This window comes from Pieris napi, chromosome 7 (assembly GCF_905475465.1).
Source record: "Pieris napi chromosome 7, ilPieNapi1.2, whole genome shotgun sequence".
Classification (NCBI taxonomy): domain Eukaryota; kingdom Metazoa; phylum Arthropoda; class Insecta; order Lepidoptera; family Pieridae; genus Pieris; species Pieris napi.
Window position 1 is genome coordinate 6496766 of NC_062240.1, and position 20927 is coordinate 6517692.

The following is a 20927-nucleotide window of genomic DNA, read 5'->3' on the forward strand; positions in this document are numbered from 1 at the left end:
TTTTCTAGAAAAATATTTAAATGTAGTATGATTTGATTACACATTCAATGAATTATTGACTTCTTTATAACGCAGAAATAAATAAAAATATTTTAATAATAATAATTAGACACGCTCAATCGCCTAAATTTTGCGCGTGCTTTGCTTTACGTCACCTCACTCACTACGCGTTTTGTTAATTAGAATTACCTTACTAACTTATTGATATATTTTATAGGTTATGTAAATAGCTAAAATAAAATAAAATCTTTTCAGTTTAATGATAAAAAAGAACAAAATTAAAAAAACAAAATGACAAAATTAAAATTTTGTGCATAAAATGCGTATGTTTCGTTTGGAAAAGTTGAGTATAATTGAGATGTGATTTGTGAATGCAGATAGTGGAATGGCGACAGTACTAGTACTCTGTCTAGACGCAGAAACGGGAATAGGTTAGTGCAAACTAGGTATTTTAAATCACTGAATAGATACTTTGAAAGTGGTGCATATTACTAACCACATCCCCTAAGGTATTTGTACTGTAAACACTTGTTATCGCGTCGGGGATTGTCTACATTTACATGGTTTACAACGAAATAAACAGCTCACCACCTACCATATTGGACCCCGCCTCGAATTTTAAAGAGATCATACGATTAAGGAAATTTGGGTTATAGCGGATATTATATCTAAAATATAAAATTCTCGTGTCACAGTTTTCGTTGCCATACTCCTCCGAAACGGCTTGACCGATTTTGATGAAATTTTTTGTGCTTATCCGGTATCTATGAGAATCGGCCAACATCTATTTTTCATCCCCCTAAATGTTAGGGGTAGTCCACCCCTAAATTTATTTTTTTATTTTTTAGATAAAATTTTTAATTTCTATTTTTTTATGATACAACAAAAATACATACAACTCCTAACTTTCACCCCTATACGATCAACCCCTATTTTTTTATTATAAATGATATGGCAAAACGACGTTTGCCCGGTCAGCTAGTTATATTTATAAAAATCTCTGTGTTCTTTTTGTAATTTTGAGTTTTAAACGCGTAAATGTTTCGAAGAATATAATTAACATTCTATTCTGAATAAAAATATTTTCTATATAATATGTAAGAAGTGTTATATTTTTCTGATCGGTCAGATAGATGTCGAAAGTTCATCTAAAAATACTATTTATCTCAGCTGTGTCGAGTCGGATCCGAACACCGCGATATCCGAAAGTCTAAAGCAGAAGATCGATACGAATGCCGTCGCAGGACGCGCGCCGGTTTATATCCTCTAACGCACGTGACTTAACTTGTTGCCGCAACCTATACAAATTAAGTTTTATAGCTTTCCAATAACTTATGTTGAACAGTCTGAGCCTAAGAATTCACCAAGCTTTTAAATGTTTTACTTCCGTCGTGAATGTAATTTTTTGACCTTAATCTGTAAATGGAACCCTGAAAGAACTGTAGTTAAAGATACCAAAAAAAATGCGTAAATTTCATACCCGCCGCTTTTATATATTTTAATAAAAACAGTTAAAATTATTTAAAAACTGGAAACATATTCAATAAACGCTATAGGCGTCATACTGTCCTACGTGAAATATGTGGGACCGAGTATTTATGTTTATATATTGATTTAAAACATTTATGTTTAGTCAAATAAGGTAATAATATCATTGAAATCACAGCTAGAAATTTTTGAGGGGAAAATGTGAGGAAAGTAATTTATCACTCCGGTTATAAATGATCTATGTGCAGACACTATTTTCTCGATTGTATGTGCTTTTGATGAAGTGAAGTTCAGTGGATACTCGTGATGTTACTTGATTATTGTTCAGTCAGGTCATATCATATTGGTATTCTCATTCGCAAATTTACGTTGAGATAGACATAAAAAAAAATTGAAATTCAAAATTTAACACGAAGTGTTATGGACGTTAATTAAATTGGACCTAATGTAATTTCTTTATTATTTTGGAATCTACTTTTCAACGTGATTGTTTAGATCAGCGTGCCGGTATACATCGGTCGCGGCTCTCCTGGAATTCCCAGTTATTACAGTAGGGGGACGGGGACTCGGGGTTGTTGCCCGCATCGATCGACGCACCACCGCTGTTACCGGTGCACGAGGTTACCATCACTACAGTTTTTTCAAGTATCAAGACAGATATCCTTAGACATTAAAAAAAATATAATCTATTAGCAGACGTATATTTAAGTCGATCTTAGTGTGACCTTAGGTAAAGATTTACCTGTTCCGTAGGCCGGTAAATCTTAAGTCTAAGTACCGTTGATTCGTCATCTCCGGGTTTGAAGAACAGGAAATCAATCGGAAGCAATTCGAGTGGCGAAACAAATTCAACGTGGCGTTGCCGGCTGTTAATTGGCTGCGGGTGGCGGCGCCGAGACGGCGGCGGAACCGCCGCATACCCTCCTCGCTACGCCCGCCCGCCCTAAAGCTTTTTTTACGTGCCAGAGTTTCCCACCGTCGACCTCGCGAGCCTTGTTGGCTAATAAATAAGTTTATCCTTCAGGATCCTAGTTCCTTTAGTTACTAGGTGTATCTCTGGTTTTATACCGTTTTCATATATATAAACGGTGTATACCGTAAAAATATTGCAAAATAATAACTATACTCGTAGAATATACCATATATGTAAGAGTTAATGTGGTTATTTAGCAATACTATACGTAAATTATGTTTAGGTGGATGCCTTTTTTTACTTGTGATAAACTCTCTGTGAGGAAGAAAGTAAAACATTATTTTTCCATTTGGTGGGCTTATTTTCTTGTACGAGTTTTGAAGTTAGGGACGAAGCGCTAGGGTGGCGGAGGGTCTGCAGGGCGGGACGGCTGCGCGGGGAGCAGCTATCGACCAGCTACCCTCCCCCCGGTTCTTTCAGTTTCCGGACGAGAGTCGCGCAGACCGCTTGTTTCGCGACGCGACTCCGTCACGTTTTAGATAGTTAATTTCAAGCTGCCACCATGCTGATAGGACTCGTTCGTGACTCGGTTATGCAGTGCTTCTGCCACACGTGCAGAGCACCTGTACTACCCGCAGGTTGGATTTGCAGCATTGCCAGATTTTGGATCTTTTAGCATTGCCGGTACCGTTCTGGTGACAAACGCCCATTGCCTTGCCTTATTTGTGTTATTTAGAAAATCACTTTTTGAGTCTTGTTGCAGATGATTTGTGCAGTATATTACCAGACCACACGTCATATATTTTAAAATACAGTTCAAACGTCTCGACGAACCAAATATCTTACCAAAATTACATGAGACAATTATGATAAAAATTTTGACCAAATTCGTCTTTTAAATGCAACTCATGTATATACTATATATATGCATATTTACAAAAAACTGAAAATGGAAAAGCCGGCCGGCGTGTCGTAGCCTCGTGCAGCTTTATCCTTGACGGGACTAATATCGCAAACTCAATTGCCAAGAATAACTACTATAATTACGATTACGTTGATTCAACATTGTCAACCATTTTGGTCTCTAGGATACACGTCCACCATTTTGCGTATGTAAAATTATCCTATCTGTCTTCTATCTTAAGATTCCTAGGTCATAGTTCTTTTTTATTTGGTTATTGTTTTAAAATAGTCGGTTTTGACCAGTAGTGGCTCTTACTTTCGCTATGGCTTCACGGAATGCTTGAGAACGTTGGTGTCCTCACACATTGTGAACTTTATTTGTTACTGTTACCCATATTTCATATACTCATTGCCCCTTTTTACTAGTTCTTCCAGCATTTCAGTCATCGCTCTCACATAAGCCAATCTAAATTAAATCCCACATTAATAGGGTAATGATTAAGTCATTTGCATTTCACCGTGTTTGTATTTAAATTGTTAACATACCCTTCATTAACAAGCACTGGGGCATACAGATGACATAATTGTTTAGGGTGACATTATTAGAGCTGAATTTAATTGGCTCAACAAGTTATCACCCTTCTGATATTTGGATACCGTGATACCATTTTGTGTACCCCTCTATCAATGCGATCTTTTGTCACCTTCATATCTTGTACCAAAGATCTTTATTTCACTAACTTTTTGGTTTCAATATTTACTTAATCTTGAAGAGAAAAATTTATTTCGAGAGAAATACATAAAATGACAAATGTCACCGTGATGCATTGCGGTTGAAAGCTTTGCGTGTCTCACGGCCCTACAACTCTACTTCTGCGGCTATAGAATTTGTAATCAATATTTTTTAACAAAGTAGAGGAATTATAGACATTTTTACATCACTGTAACGATTGAGTGATGTGCTTGATTAATCATAATACATTTAATGATTAATGTAGATAACGCAAAATTTGCGAGCCCCACGCTTCATCTCACTAAAAATATGAGAACTATAGAGAACGCTTCATTGAAGTAAATGCAATGCAGTCAGAGATAACTTTAGAAAAGAATAAATAAAGAAATCGATCATTTACAAACGACCTTAATCCCTAAGGATTTTCATTCCAGACATTGAATTCCCCGCGTGTTATAAACCTAGTCTTTAATAAATTATAACTTTCATGTCGTATCGTGTGGCGCCAGAGGGGTTGGCCCTTTCAGTTGTAAATTCAAATTTTGTGTTTATTTTATTCAAAACTTATTTGTTTATAATAATTAACTTCCTCGTTCTTTAATTTAATTAGTTTTTAGTATATCTCCAAATCATTGCTTCGATACAATTTAGGTTATTTGTATTAAAATTATAAAATATATATTGTGGGCAAATCCGCATTATGTCAGTTTCAACCGCATTAGCCAGGAGCTGACCTCGTAATTCGTGACGTAAGGTTTCCAACTGCATCGTCTAACATTCGACATATTCTTAAAATGATCAGAATGTTCCTTCTTTTCCTAATTGTAGCAGCTGTTACTATTGATTTTCTAATCCTCTCTATTAAGGACTAAAATATCAATGTTGGTCTCGTTTCTTTGTAATATATACTTAAACTTAATAGTTCTTATGTCGATGATATACTATCATCATTTTCGTTTAATTGTTTTTTTTAATGTTTATTTACTTCGTTCTTACAATTTAAATGTATTCGTATTGAGTTCGACAACAACTAGGTATATTTTCATAAAGTTCAAAAGTGAAATTAAAGTATAGAACTAATACTTGGTACATCGTCTACACTGTAAACCGTGTCTCCCGTAAGGGATTATCTGTATTTGCTGGAATATTTCCCGACAATCCCCTATTCTTATCACGTAGTGGCCTCTCATCTCGCCCTGTCGTGCCGTCGCCTTATTACCTCTCAACTATTGCTTTTCGTAGACTTATACCTTTATATCTGTGGCAACCGATTTATGTATTTGATAAAATGAAATGAGTTTTTTAATTTTCAGGATATTTTATCTGGTCCCTAAAGAATTAACCTAATTCACAAGATAGATTTGATCTGAATACTTGATTGGCTTAATTTAAGTATTTCTATAAATGATTATGGGATTATTCAATATTTCTATATATTTAGACTACCTATGGCAACTTGCATAAAGCATGAGTATTGAGTATGCCGTCAAAATCGATATAACTGGCGTGTGACACAACCATTGATTGCTATCCTTTCATTAGCTTCAGTCTAAATGGTCTTCGAATAAATATTAGCTGACCGAATTCACCCTAATGGCATTTCGATTGCCCTTTCTGGTAGAATTACAATGATAATTTCGTTATAGAAGTTTTCAATTAAAGTTGTTTCTTCAAATATATCTTACAGTTTCATTTTCATTCATTTGAAGGAAGTCACAAAATGAAATCGCATTATTCTTTAAGTTTATCTGGATGATTTCATGAAAATTGAAGCAATATAAATGAATCTTTTGCGTATATACTGTTTTTCGACCACATCGAGCACATTTAGGAATATGAATCTATAAAAATGCAATTATGGCGTTAATTTTGGTAAGGCAATGGGTGGATCCCGATGAACGACCGGCAATGCATGCCAACTCTCTAAATATCTTGTTTTCTTAGTGCATAGGCGGGGAGCACCAGTGAAGAAACCCGTCGGAAAGCCACGGACTAAACAACCAAAGAAAGTCAAATTCATCAGTAAGTTTAATGCTGATAGTCAAAGTTTTGTTGCACTTTATGTTGTTTTTATTTCGAGTGGAGTTTGCACTTTGCAATATACAACCCTTTCAAACTTTACTTAGAACAAAACGACCATAACTCTCGTATCAAATTTCGACATGCTTTATAAAGTAACTCACCGTCTAGGGAATAAGTCGTAACTCGTATGGAGATGTATAGCTCGGGTGTTTGCTGTGACTCATTTGTGGGGAGACTCACCCTTGTTCTCAACAAAGGCAGGGTCGAAAGGACCAAGCGACTCGACCTTGAGAATTGCATTACTTCAACCCAAGTGCTCCCGCTTGTTCGTCACGTTTTAAAAAGTCTGAAATTGGAGCCGTACCTTCATTATACATACTTAAAACTCCCCCACGTGGGGTGTTAATACCTCTGTAATCATAATTTAATGTGTCTGGATGTTTGCGTATCGCGGTGTGGCTTTTTGTTTGAGCCATAATACCTCGCCTTACGCTCACTGTTTGTTTAAGCACTAGATGAAAATTATGTTGACGGATGGCAGATTAAATTGTATGCAGCAATTGGTATAAGATGACGCAACGGCTAATGTATCATTTTAAATACTTAAAATATTTTAAGCTTAAGGTTTTAATTTGAAGACGTGGGAGAAATGTGGTACATTGTAGCTGTGATCATATTTAACAGTTCGCCAATTCAGAGACATTAGTAATATACTTTGGATTGACGAGTACTAGAAACCCTTTAAAAGAAAAGTGAGTCAGTTCCTTGCCGATCACGATGGCTGTAAAACATTCGATGAAATTCCTCATGTGCATAATTACCGTAAATAAGTTTTATTCTTAAAACGAAATATATAATAACCACTATATTCGTTATATAAATTTGTTTATTGTAAAATAAAATAAAAATATTTTGAAGAATTAATTTGATTCAAAAATAAATATAATAAATCTCCCCTACCTGACTTTTATTATTTTTGGGTGTCCAAGAACCTTTTTTAACGATACGTTAAGCTTTAAAGTAAATTAGCTATATATTATTTCGCCCCCTCCTTAATTATAATATAGTTCAAATAGAACTAAAATATGAAGTTATAGCTAAATACTATCTATTTCGTCAAAGTTAATTACGTTACTTTATTGTTACGAACCAATATTTAAAATTACTAAGTTGAAGTACATTCTTAGTATTCAACAATTATTATCAACGTTGTTGGATCGTAAGATCGACCTGTCAGGCGGATAGAATAAAAATGTATCAATTTATCAACAGCTACTGAAATCCGCTGCCAAGAGATGTCGAAGGGAGGTCTTGCGTACGAAGTGATACTCGCCGAACCGGTGGGTGTCCCAGTACCACGCCGGGCTGACTCTCCCGAGAAGACACCATCAGTTGAAGAGATCCAAGAGAAACTGAAGGCTGCTGAGGAGAGAAGACGCGTATGTATAACTTATACATATAATAGTTTTCAAAGTTCTATTATGTGCTAAGACTTAAAATTTGGATCAGAAATAATTTGAATATTGCTTTTGAAAAAAAAAATCGTTTTACATACCAAATAAATAAATAATTTTTGAAGTGAAAACTTCTTTAGCGGCGTTGTACACTTTTTTTGGAATGGGTAAAAAAATGTTAAACTCGCGTCAGGACAAATTCGTAAGACGGATGTTTTTTAAAGGATTATGAACCTTCGTGCTATATAGTTACGGTTTTAATTCATTTGTCTCTTTCAGATACATTGATGCATGTGGAATTGGACTTTAAGTCAATACATCAAGGTTTAATTTTGCGAAACGTCTAAAGCTTTATTATTAACGATTTGGTCAGACTGACGCGAATAAAAAATGGCAACTTAAAAAATTGAGAATTTTCGTAATTGAATTATTTAATACTAATTTTAATTATTTTGTGTAGGTTTTGTAAGACGGATGGAGAGTAAACAGTTGGCGCGGCGTATTTAATGTAATATAAATTGTCATGTTTGTGTACGATAGCGCAATAAATAAATATTGTATTCTACCACATAAATGATAGTACTTTTACTGATAATTAAAGCAATTCGTGCAAAATTATTCTCTAATCATTCCAAAATATCAAAACTTCAAGTTTTCACTTCTGCCGGCACTCCCGGAGTGCAACCAATTTTTTATTCATTGTTTTTTAATATTCTAAATTTTTTTTCTACTTACTATACTATTTTCCAGAACCTAGAAGCAAGCAAGATGGCTGTAATCGCTCAAAAGATGGCAAAGATTGAGGAAGCGTCGAAGATCCGTAGTGAACAGACGAATAGTTTCATTTCCGCAACGAAAGAGGCCCTGGACGCGAAGATGGACTCGCATGAAGAGAAACGTGAGGCCTACATCAACGAATTGCGTGCAAGGCTGAAGGATCACCTTGAGGGTGTCGAGAAGACCAGGTAAGTGTAGTCCAAAAGTTTTATTACCTCACGTGGCAGCTTTTATTTAAATTTTTTCGTAGTAGTCTGTATAGGTTTTTAGAAGAGTCTAGACTCGTAAACCGAATGAGAATACTCAAGACTTGGCCTAAAGGTTTTACCAGGCCATAAACTCCAAAAAAAAAAGTCTAGACTCATTTTAACTTCCGTTTCTAGGATGCAGATAGTCTATGGTCTCTCGCATAGCATATTCTAATAGTTGTATTCTAATGTAGTGTATTCTAGTAGTAGTTAGCTAATATTCTTGAAATATGAATCCTTTATATTTTTATAAAGTTGAAATAATTCGATACTTCAGTTTCTAAGAGACTCGAAATTCGTAAAATTATTCTAAGATTTTAAAGCTTGTGTTCAAAGCGGACGGAACTGAACGTGAAGGTACTTGATGATAAGTACTATCCTTTTTTAGAACGTGTACAAGTGGTGTATGGCTATGGAAAGAGATCGGTTTCCCCTTTATGTTCCGTAGAAAAGTGCATGAAGGGTTACAAAATGTTATACATAGTTGCTAATTATAATACAATTAATTTTATATCGTTATGACATGTGCAGTTTATTCTAAAATAAAAAACCCTGTGTACGAATAAGTCAATGATCATTAATCTTTTTTGACTCGATTTATTGTAATGCAATGCGGCCACAGATCTCTAATTTGTTTAGTTAAGGATTTTGATGCCTTACTTATTCTAAGTACATATATATATATTTACGTTTTTAATTATATAATTATCGGTTTAGGTATTATTATGTAGTTCTATCGCATTAGTGATATTGATAAAAGTCCGTTTGATTTCTAATCATTACAAAAAAAAGTAGTTGAAGTGTTAAGATAGAATAATTATATAGAAATAAATAAATAAATTAGTTTTCTCCATAACATTATCAGTTTTCTCCGTATTTCACTCCAAGCTAATTCCTATTAGGAGAATTTAACGCAAGAACACCAGACAAACAACTGCAATGAAAACGAACTATTTGTGACTTACGGTTTTACCCATGTTGATTCGATTGCATATCCAATCAGGTTCCTCGATAATGAGCTATCAAACTCAAAACTAATTTAAAATTAGCCCGATCAACCAATATATTCTTCAATTTTATAATATTATCATTTATTATTAATATTGTTACTATAACGTCATCTATAAGTTACTAGTAGGTAATCATCTTTGGGTCAATGAGTTTATGAGAACAACCTCTCTTGACCGGGTTTACCACGCTTGAGTTCACACCATCATTCGCATGTTAAACACGAGTCTAATTTTAATGCACTCTAGACTACGGAAACTTTATTAAATATTAAACGATAGTTAAAAGCTTGTTAAAAATATCTCATAGTTATACTAAAGTACTGTTTCTTTGATTTGAAGTAATAAAGATTAGTTTCTAAAACAACTTTAGCCTTTTATAAAACGTCGAGATAGTACCGTGTTTGTTACCATAATAACGATAACAGTAAGATCTTTAAGTACCTACAGTATAATTGTTCGAAACAACAATCATCAGTGTATTACACGAATGTAAATTAAATCTAACAAATTCACTGATGAGTTTGCTGGTATATATATTTTATGCATTACATGCAACTAGTTAACTTAAGAGTAACATTGTTCTTAAGCATCGCGCATTGTTGGATATTGTTTGCAATTCTAAGGATTTGTTTCATATTTTTTTGTCTGGAAATTTCAATAGATTTTACGAGGTTTTCATAAATTTTTGCTCTATGTTTCACTCTGCTATAGAGTTTTGTGTTTAAACTATTATTCAAACTATATTTTTTTCTATTTCAATTATGTTTTGTTTTATTATCTGTGTTCCTCAATTGTTGCACACTTTAATAGATACTGTTAAATCTTAGGGTTTCAGTATAAATATTATTAATAGTTATTAGTATACTGAGCTGTTTTATCCAGGCTGACTCTGGAGCAACAGACTTCTGAAGTGTACAAGGCGATCGAAGATAAGATGACCACGGCAGCTGACAAGCGTGACGAGAACATTAAGAAGATGCTTGAGCGCCTTCGTGAACATGTAAGACTAGTAATATTATTTATTAATAATAGAAAGAAGCACGAAATATATTAACAGTACAAATCTTAAACAAAGTTCATACTGAATCCCTTGCGAGCATCAGTCGTTCTCAATAATGTAGTTGTGAAAATGCATTTTCAAAATATTACGAAATGGTAATTGTAATACAATTTCAAGTTAAGATTTCAGGTAATATTTTAAGCTAACGAAACATGTAGGATATTAAAAGCCTCTTATTATATTTTAGAAAGAGTACAAAAAAACTTAGTAGAGAGAAAGCCTTTAGAGGCTGGAAGAGGATAACAGTTCTGTGGAGTAAGAAAGTCTGAAAGATAATTTGTATTTTTTTTTAATGGCTCTGGCACGATTTGTGCATTAGCCAGCGTCAAGTATAGGAGTTTTTATAATTCGTGCTTGTCTTTAGAGATTCGACCGTGTCCTCCATGTACGGTTTAGGCACTCGCCCGGTACCGCACAACCCTCCCAAAGGCCGAGAACAAATTTAAATTAAATTAAAACTTGCCCTCGAACCGGGAATCGAACCCGGTACCCCTCACCTAGCTGCCACTTAATAAGACCGCTAGGCTATGAGGCCCCCATAATTTGTATTATCAAACCTTCTAGGAGGAGCAAGTGCGCAAAGTACGTTCCGGAAACCAAGAGCGTTTCCAGCAGCTTGAAAGCGCGATCCAGGATAAGCTACAGCAGGCTGCCGACAGGCGTCTTCAGCTTGAAGCCGAGCAAAAAGAGAAGCTGCGCAACCACGTAAGTATAGATTTAGGATACCTTAATTTTAATTTAGATAAAAAAATAGAAGGAATTCAATATGATCCTGGAACGATGTGAAGTGGGTATGCCATTTTTTTTACCATCATCATCATAACTTTGACCTTATCTAGTTACTCTAATAAAAATCGCTGTCATGCTCATATCATTTGTGAACTCATTTCATCTGTTTAGATCAATTTTTATTTAGTTAGCGTTTCACTTTTAGTGTTGTTTAATCATAACCATTTTAGTTGATTTTTTGTTCGATCACATTAGAACAATAAACCGGCCGAAGTACGATCGGTGCTGTCTGCGAAGGTTGAGGAAATAACAAAGGATATAGAAACCAAATTGACGGCCGCCGAACTCAACAGGGAGAGGGAGATGCAGAGGAAACTCGATTTTGTTAAGAAGGAGGTAGGGTCACTGAGATTGTGTGACATCGTGTCTGTTTTTACTTTTACGATAATCGAAAATGCTAGAGCGTGGGGATCACAGCGGGGAACTAACGGATTTTCTTTCTATGTGCGTGATTATCACTTCATACACTAGGAAAACATTGTGAGGAAAACGTTTTAGACCCAAAAATTAATGGCGAGTGTCAGACATAAAGGGCTGACCACCTAATTCTATATTAAGAAAAACATATGATAGCGAAACAGAGGTTAGTTTTTTTATAATCGAAATGAGTGTTTCGAATCATTGTTACTCAATCTATTCTAAGACTTCATGAACTGTTTTACATAAACGATATTGATTATTTAATGACGAGAATTGAATCAAGTCAATTGTTATATTTTTTTTTTCAGGAGCGACGTGCTGAGATGGTTCGGCAGAACAAATCTGCGCGCGCTGAGAGCGAGGCTCTAACCAACTAAACGCAATTAGTCGCACACGCCGCGACCAGTCATATCGCAGTCGCAGCTACGATTCACATGACACGCCAAGACAAACCGATATTGCAAAAGCCATTTATTTAATTCACTAAAGTTAACGCTAGACAGTCAATTGAAATTTTTACTTGAACATACAAAAAATACCAGAAAGTTCTAGCAAAAACGCGTACAATGTCTACGATCTATGTTATCATGAAATTTAATAAATAGTACCAGTACGGCGACTGGTAACACCGTGCGGCGTGGGACTAGAAAATAGCAACATCGGTATTGCATCAAGTACCCTCGTTTACTCGCTTTATGTTTTTGAGGTTTATTTAGGAACTTCCACGTGGCAACTGCTGACACAGGCCTATTAAATAAAATTATATAAAAATATTAGATGTGTCATATTGGTGCGTTCGCAAAATGCGTTGCAAAGGATAGTACCGATGAAGACGTATTTTAAGAACGTGTGTAGTATTCGAAGTTGTCTTCATATTAATCGAATACTAAAAGCTGGTAGGGTTCTTAGTAAAAGATACTAACGCTAATAATACGGAACCCGTTGCTTAGCGAGTGTGAACGAGGAGGAATTTTCTAATAATAGTTAATAAACTTATATCATTATTTTTAATTGTACGCAGCAGTATTGTTAGGATGATTAAATAAATTTAAGTTTATTGTCTTTGGCGATTGAGTGATTGGGCAGCTATCGAACTTGACAATGACACATCAGTGTTGCCCGATGTCCCAAACACTCATTTGCCTTTGGGTCATTTTTACACTGTCACTCTATAGACTGTAATAAACGTATTTTGTATAGGAACGGATTTGGGGTATGTCGGATTGGGTAAGCCCGGTTAATGCGTTTAATGGTACAATATTCATCAAGGTTTTTTTATAAAATTTAACACTCCTACTACTTTCGTAAAGAAAGAAAAAAAAATTGGATTCCCATGAATTTATTATTTATATTTTAGAAGTACAAATTCATTTTTAAGAATTTATTTCCATTTTTTTAAAATGATATTGCAAAATGCGCGATACATATTTTCGGCACTCTTAAAAGGGTTTTTATTTGAAATGTTATGAATATGCTTTAATTTTTATAAGGCTAAATTTAATTGTAGACTATGATCTCAAGCACAATGTGAAAGCAAAGTGCCTCGGTATCGCTAACGTGAGCTGCCTTTATATTTTCTTAACGCCGGGCCGGAATTGATGGTTTGGACAACAGCTTCTGTGATGTATCGCTATAGGATAGAATCGATAAGGCACAAATTATATCGGTAACCATATCTAGTGTCGAATGATCGATGTGGGTATTATTACGCGGGTTGGAAGATATTATATATTTTTGCCATTCGTTTCGATGTATTGTATATAATAAGGCGGGTAGAGCTTGGGCGGGGCGGTCGCTTGCCAGCTTCCACTCATATTACTAACGCTGTTCAAGTAAGGTTAGTTGTAAGTCAGCTTGTTCTCGGGACACGTGACCTTTGACCAATTTGCCTTGGATATTGTGTAGCATTTTAGACTCGAGAGATCGGGACAAATCATGTATAGCAATGCTTAAATGTTATTGATTTTAATTTTAGTAACTAGTCCCTCTTATTATACGTTTCTTTTATGTAATAATTATATGCTTCAGTTCGTGAGGTATATGAAATTGCTGTTTGAAATGCAGGCAACTTTTGTAGTTTCATTGTCGTATTGAATAAAGTCATAAATACTAACAAATATATTTGTTTTATTGTTATTCTACTACACATAAGAACTCATGCGGCTAAGACTAAAAACGAGAAAGAGTGAAAGACTTGTTTTATAAAACAAGAAAAATTAGAAACAAGTTCAAGATTCAGAAACGAGACTCGGTGCTCGTAAGGTACATATTCTTATTAGAATCTCATGTTACAATCGCGTCTTGAGACCTCAAACATTATGTCTAACAGCTCTTAAGGTTTGGTCAGGCTGCGCGCAAACTTTAAAATAAGTCTCAGAAGCCTATATTTATTTTTATTATTAATATAGCCAAGAGGGGTCTAAAAACGCCTTCAAAAAAGGTTAAGCAAGAGTTCGGCACGTATTTTAGAATTTGTATTTAATTAAAATCACTTAGTTCTTTGACAGCTCAAACGAACAAACAATTAGTACGGTTAACTACACGGATCTTATTCTTACGATGTGTTCGTACTTCAGTTTACTTCCAAAATCAGGAATGTCATATACAATAGCAAAAAAACTGTATTTGACGTGTTTTTGAAATTTCCCCTAAGAAAACCCCGGAAATATTCTTTACGCCTATTCTGCCCCTAACTCGGTTGAGAAACGTTTAAATCTAGGGGGAAATCCTCTGATTTGGCAACACTGAAATCACGCCGAGTGTGGCGGGTCGGCCGACGCGACGCTTGCAGGATCATCACGCCCCGTCGCCGTCCCGCCCCGTCCGCTGTCTGACCAAACCATAAAAACTAGAAAGTGGAGCTAAGATATAAAGGACTAAAAAAAGAACGCAAAGGAGAGTATAGGTATGTTATCTAAAGCTGGCGGCTTCAACACATTTACACTTTGTGCTTGTGTAGTGTCTGTGAATAAGGGCGAGACGTGATGTCAAACTGTAATACAATCACAAATACATCACGAAAAGACTGTCCGTCTCTCTCGCGCTCGGTCAAGCTTATGAGTATAAAAGAGACAGTTATTGTTTTTCTTTTGCTACTATTATGTTGATCTTTACTGTTTTATATTATTATGATTTTATACATGTTGATCTTTTTTCAAACATTACCAGGGCAATCTCGTGAAATGGTGCACAATGTTTTTAATTATTTTAAGCATCTTAATAAAAACAGTTTAATGAAATAATTTTATATTTAATTTGACATCAGATGCGACTGGGGTTTCTAAGAGGAGTATTGAAAGAATAGTTAGTGAAGTAAAAGTGAAGTGTGTTGAGCTAGATGGAGCTTATGTCGAAAGATGAAAAATTATTTACACGAACTACTCTTTCACGTTCTTGGTCTGGCTTAGAACTTTTGGATCCACCCTCGTATGCACCTAATATTTATATGTATTTGACACATTTTTATTTATTTACAACCCACCCAATCTTCCTAAACCCGAATGGACTAAAATGTATAGCATGGCAAAAAAATAATATTTTGAAATATACTGTATGTGAAATTGCATTAGTGTGAGTACTGTGAACTCGCCAGCTTTCGATAACCGACCTATACGTATGTCAAAATTATGACAATTATCGTACTCGACAATAGAAATAAAACGCAGTTTATTGCAATGAGACTAAGGGTATGTTCCGATATACACTGCGAGTACTGTTTAGTGCTCCCACTGTTCAAAAATTCGTTCCGCTATGACTGCCAGTATACAGCCGCAGCGTCCTACGGAAATATATGACGTCACCAATCCCCGCTATACTTCTACTGCGAGCACTGGCGTTTTCGAGGTAAGGTACTCGCAGTGCTTTGATCACGTGATCAATCAAAACCACTTGAATGCCTAACGGCTGATATCACTTACAGTTTAATAACAAACATTTAAAATTCTAACTTACTTTCTTTGTAGTATTAATTCAATTGACAGTTAATATTAATATAGATTTTTTTAATGCGATAATACTCCAATAATAGTTTTTCTTGTTGAATTGAAAAACTTTGATGCACTCATTTGAAAACTGTGTCGAAAAACGAAGCTGACTAGTATACTGGACTGCGTTCCGTTTTAAATTGTAACCAGTATAGCTGGCTATAGAGAAACGGTTTCACAGTATACTAAATTGACGGTACTCTGTTAGTGGTCGCAGTGTATATCGGAACATACCCTAAATCACTTTTAGTCAGGCTTAACTTACTACTAATCAAATTTGAAAACTTACTATTATTAAAGGCTAAAAATGGTAACGTGACAAAGCGTCAGTGTCACCTATTGTCAGTCCCATACACATAGAATGTTACGTTATACGTTTAGCGTTAGTGAGTCACGCCTGTCAAAAAGTTATTTTTATTTTGTCTCAAGCCCATAGTCTCATAACTCATTAAGCACTAAAGTAGAATCTATGTCATAATTTTTGCTTTCAAGAAAATATAAAATAAATTATACCAAGGACGGTTACAACAAGCCTCTAACGATTTTATCGTCAAATTCGAATTTATGGTGAATCTATAAATAAAGTAACCTTTAACATTTTTTCCTCATCTATCAGAAAACAATCTGGTACAAACAAATACCTTAACTTTTGATATATTTTTTTCCACCATGTAGCATCTACTAAAACACGCTTTTAAAATATGTATTTGTCAAATTCAATTGTACTTTAGTAAAAGACGCTGAGCACCAAATGCATATCATAAATATTTTTGTGTTGAGACGGGCTTCTCCGTATATTTTTTTCTCCTATCAAATTGCGAATGAAGCACTTGCTTGAGGTTCAAGCACAGTGAGCTAAACGGACAGTCACGTAGTTTTAAGATTTTACCCCATCCATATTTTTAAATTTTTTTGACCTGGTATTGTCATTGTCAACTTTAAATGTAATATTTTGATCTGTGGTAAATGGGAATATTGAAACATGGCTTCTTGTTCTTTGGTCCTAGTTTGTTTATGAATATTGATAATTGAAGTCACATTTCGTTCTGTTCATATTGAAATAATTGTTTTGTATAATAGATTAATATTTACTATTTCAAGTGATCAGTTGTAGTAAAAAAAAAGTTAATTTAGTCCCGTTAACAAAAAATGGAGGATTCCCAAGAGCGCAAACGTAGAAAGGAGAAATCAGACGAGTATTACAAAGAAAGGAAATCAAGAAAACATAGTTCTAAATCCCCCGAGAGACACCGTGATCGTGATAGAGATTCTGTAAGAGATGCCAGCCGCAAAAGGAGACGTTCTCGATCCCCAAAACGAGATGAAAGACGCAATGAGGGTAAAATGGAAGCTCCTCCTAGAAAATCAAAAACAGATGATATGCTGAATACTAGGACTGGAGGTGCCTATATTCCACCCGCTCGTCTCAGGATGATGCAAGCTCAGATCACAGATAAATCTTCTGTTGCTTATCAGAGGTTAGCTTGGGAAGCTCTGAAAAAATCTATTCACGGTCATATAAACAAAATTAATGTTGGCAATATTGGTATAATTATAAAAGAACTCCTTAAAGAAAACATTGTCCGTGGTCGTGGTTTGTTGTGTCGTTCAGTTATTCAAGCACAGGCCGCTTCACCAACATTTACTAATGTCTATGCAGCCCTCGTTGCTGCTGTCAATTCAAGATTTCCTAACATTGGGGAACTATTACTAAAAAGATTAGTAATACAATTTAAAAGGGGCTTTAAAAGGAATGACAAGGCAATATGCATATCATCAGCTTCTTTTGTAGCCCATCTTGTTAATCAGAGGGTTGCACATGAAATTCTTGCTTTGGAGCTTTTAACACTTCTTGTTGAGACTCCGTCTGATGATTCGGTGGAAGTTGCAATAGCATTTTTAAAGGAATGTGGACAGAAGTTAACGGAAGTCTCATCTAAGGGTGTCAATGCTATTTTTGAGATGTTAAGAAATATATTACATGAAGGTCAATTAGATAAGAGGGTACAGTACATGATAGAAGTCATGTTTCAAGTTTGGAAAGATGGATTTAAGGATCACCCCTCAGTTATTGAAGAGCTAGAATTAGTACCTGAGGAAGAACAGTTTACTCACTTATTAATGCTGGATGAAGCTACAGATGCACAGGATATCCTAAGTATTTTTCATAATATATCATTAAAAAATTAAAATTATTGTTGTAGAGGTTTTTTACAAACCTCAATTTTGTTTGTCTCCGTTTTACTAATTTCAGTTTTGCATTACAGATGTTTTTAAATTTGATGAGAAATATGAAGACAATGAACAGAAATATAAGACATTGAGTAAAGAGATTCTTGGCTCGGATGCTGAATCGGGTGAAGAAGAGGATGGGTCAGCAGAATCTGGTAGCGATGAAAGTGATGATGAGGAAGATGAACAAAAGCCTGTTACAATCATAGACAATACAGAAACCAATCTTATTGCACTTAGACGCACTATCTATTTAACTATTAATTCAAGTTTGGACTTCGAGGAATGTGCACATAAACTTATGAAAATGCAACTTAAACCAGGCCAAGAAATTGAACTGTGTCACATGTTTCTGGACTGTTGTGCTGAACAGAGAACTTATGAAAAATTTTATGGTCTTCTAGCACAACGATTTTGTAATATCAATAGAATATATATTGGCCCATTTGAAGAGATATTCAAAGATTCATATGCAACAGCTCACAGATTAGATACCAATCGTCTTAGAAATATAAGCAAGTTTTTTGCTCATCTCCTATTCACAGATTCAATTAGCTGGGAAGCTTTAGACTGCGTGAAACTTAATGAAGAAGATACTACAAGTTCAAGTCGTATTTATATAAAAATTCTGTTTCAAGAGCTAGCTGAGTATATGGGGCTAAAAAAGCTTAATGACCGGCTGAGAGATCAGTAAGTTCTGGGAAAAAAACTGCTTATTTAGTTACCATTTGATTTTGTTAAATATTTTTTATTCTGTATCTTAGTAGTTTGTTTTAAATGTCATTTGCATCAGTATAGTCAGTTTTTAATATGTACAAGTATATCAAATTTCAATTAAATACAGGTAGTTAAGATATATAACTTCGTTTTCAGGACACTTCAAGAAGCTTTCTTAGGAATATTTCCTAGAGACAATCCTAAGAATACTAGATTTTCCATCAACTTTTTTACCTCTATTGGATTAGGAGGTCTTACAGATGACTTAAGAGAACATCTTAAGCAGATGCCTAAGGTAAAATTTTTGCATTACTTGTACAGTATATGTTATGATAAAATATAAGCCAATAAGTAAAATCTTAGAATAAGGCATCATCTAATTTTTCACTCGCAATTGTTACTTTTTTTTTTTGACACTTTGTGATCTGGTAATGATAAATTCTGTAATATGAGAATGTACAGACAAAAAAAAATATTATGGATATTCATATTATATTTCAGAATGTACCAGCCCCAGCAGAAATCAAGGTTCATAGTGACTCAAGTTCAGACTCCAGTTCAAGTTCTTCATCATCTTCTAGTGATTCCAGCTCAAGTGGTGAAGATTTTTTATTATCATAGCATATTAAGGTAGCCTCAGGAGTAGATGTTATCAGAATATATAAAATCCAAATCTATGGGTCAAGATTTGATGGTTTGATTTATCAAAGATGAGATGAGGTGTATATATTATTATTAGTGTATGAACACTGATGAACTTCTGAATTTGCATTATAATTTTTTTTTACAAAAAGACTATTGATTAACTCCATGGTATCATGGTGTTATTTTGATGATGATGAAATTTTTTATTTATTAATTCTCAATGTTTTATTTTGATAGATTCAGAAGAAGATACAGGAAATGGTAAAAATAAGACTAAAAAAAAAGGTAGTAATGCCCCGAACTCTCCTAAAGATAATCCAGGCAAAACTAGTAATGAAGAAGAAAGATGGGGTCACGATGGTTATTTTGAAAGATATGGAAGAGAGGAACAAAGGAGTGACAGAGAGGGTAGATCAAAGCGGGGTGAATTTGCAAGACCCAAGGACGTATTGAAACATACTAAGGATACCCAGGGAAGTAATGACAATTTTGACATCAAACAAAAAAATGCCTTGGAAAAGGGTAAAACACATCAAAAAAGAAAGGAATATGCAAACAAAAAAGAAATCAATGATTCTGATGTAAGGTTCAGAAGTGACAGTGAACAAGCAGTAAAAGAACAAACCCCCATTTATGATTCATACTGGAGTAGTACTAGTAGAAAAAAAGGAAACGATTCTAGTAAAGATCGAGATGATGAATATAGACACAGAGATAAAAATAGTAGAAGCAACAAAGATTTAGATAGGGAGGATTACAAAGAATCTGATAAGAGAAGTGAGAAGGAGCGAAATGAAAACAGAAGTAGAGATAAGTATGAAAAAAGAAATCACCAGAAATCCATTGTAAACACCAGTAGTAATGAACAAAGAAAATTTGATGGTAATATGAAAAGCAGCATTAAAAGAGACAGTAAGTATCAAGAAAATTTCCTTGAAGGTAGCTCTCAAAATACAAGCAGACCAGAAAAAAGCAGTCATGTTGATCGAGGCATTATTGCAGATAAAGGATTTCACAGTGAAAAAGGTAAAACTGACAAAAATAAGTCTTATAAAAGGCATTACAAACATAATAGGGATGTCCAACTGACTCAGGATAAAGAAAGTAGCGATGATTCGCAGAATGATTCTAGTGATGAAAAAACATATGGCAAACATAATTTAAAACCCATGGGAGATTCAGATGACAGTAAGAGTGGCAGAACACCCGAACTAGATTCTGATTCAAGAAATAAAAGAGATAAATATGTGGAAAAGGAAAATGGTGAACCCAAAATTGGAAGATATTGGGACAGTTATGATACACAAAAGTCAAGAGACAGCCAGAGACAATCAAGACATAAAAGGGAAATTAAAAGTAGACGATAAATCGATTAAGAATTTTAAGTTTATAAAAATTATGTAATAATATGCTTGTGTAGATGTTTAGTAAATACATCTGTAATAAATTACTGCAAGTAATTTTTTCATTTATTTTACTTACTGGCCATCATCCAAGCTTTATGTGTCTTAATCCAAACTTTATTGATTTTTG

General features: G+C 34.6%; 2 protein-coding genes across 6 annotated transcripts in view; both read left to right on the forward strand.

The window, feature by feature from the left end:
* The window catches only part of LOC125051045 (stathmin-4), a 28259-nt gene extending 14325 nt beyond the window's left edge, over positions 1-13934 (forward strand). For 2 of the 5 annotated variants that reach the window (XM_047651169.1, XM_047651167.1), the window contains exons 2-7: positions 7332-7498; positions 8264-8478; positions 10431-10548; positions 11173-11313; positions 11593-11733; positions 12126-13934. In XM_047651169.1, the coding sequence (XP_047507125.1) occupies positions 7332-7498; positions 8264-8478; positions 10431-10548; positions 11173-11313; positions 11593-11733; positions 12126-12194 (851 nt within the window). In that variant the 3' untranslated portion in view covers positions 12195-13934. Of the gene's footprint in view, positions 1-2872; positions 3040-5981; positions 6060-7331; positions 7499-8263; positions 8479-10430; positions 10549-11172; positions 11314-11592; positions 11734-12125 lie in introns of those variants that run through there. The other 3 variants (XM_047651166.1, XM_047651171.1, XM_047651168.1) reach the window with 3 other exon arrangements.
* A 2832-nt stretch (positions 13935-16766) lies between these two features.
* Positions 16767-20854, forward strand: LOC125051042 (pre-mRNA-splicing factor CWC22 homolog). The gene is made up of 5 exons (XM_047651164.1): positions 16767-17958; positions 18068-18722; positions 18906-19044; positions 19251-19347; positions 19632-20854. The coding sequence occupies exons 1-5, from the start codon at positions 16950-16952 to the stop codon at positions 20759-20761; spliced, it is 3030 nt and encodes a 1009-aa protein (XP_047507120.1). The 5' UTR covers positions 16767-16949; the 3' UTR covers positions 20762-20854.
* The last annotated feature ends 73 nt before the right edge of the window (positions 20855-20927 follow it).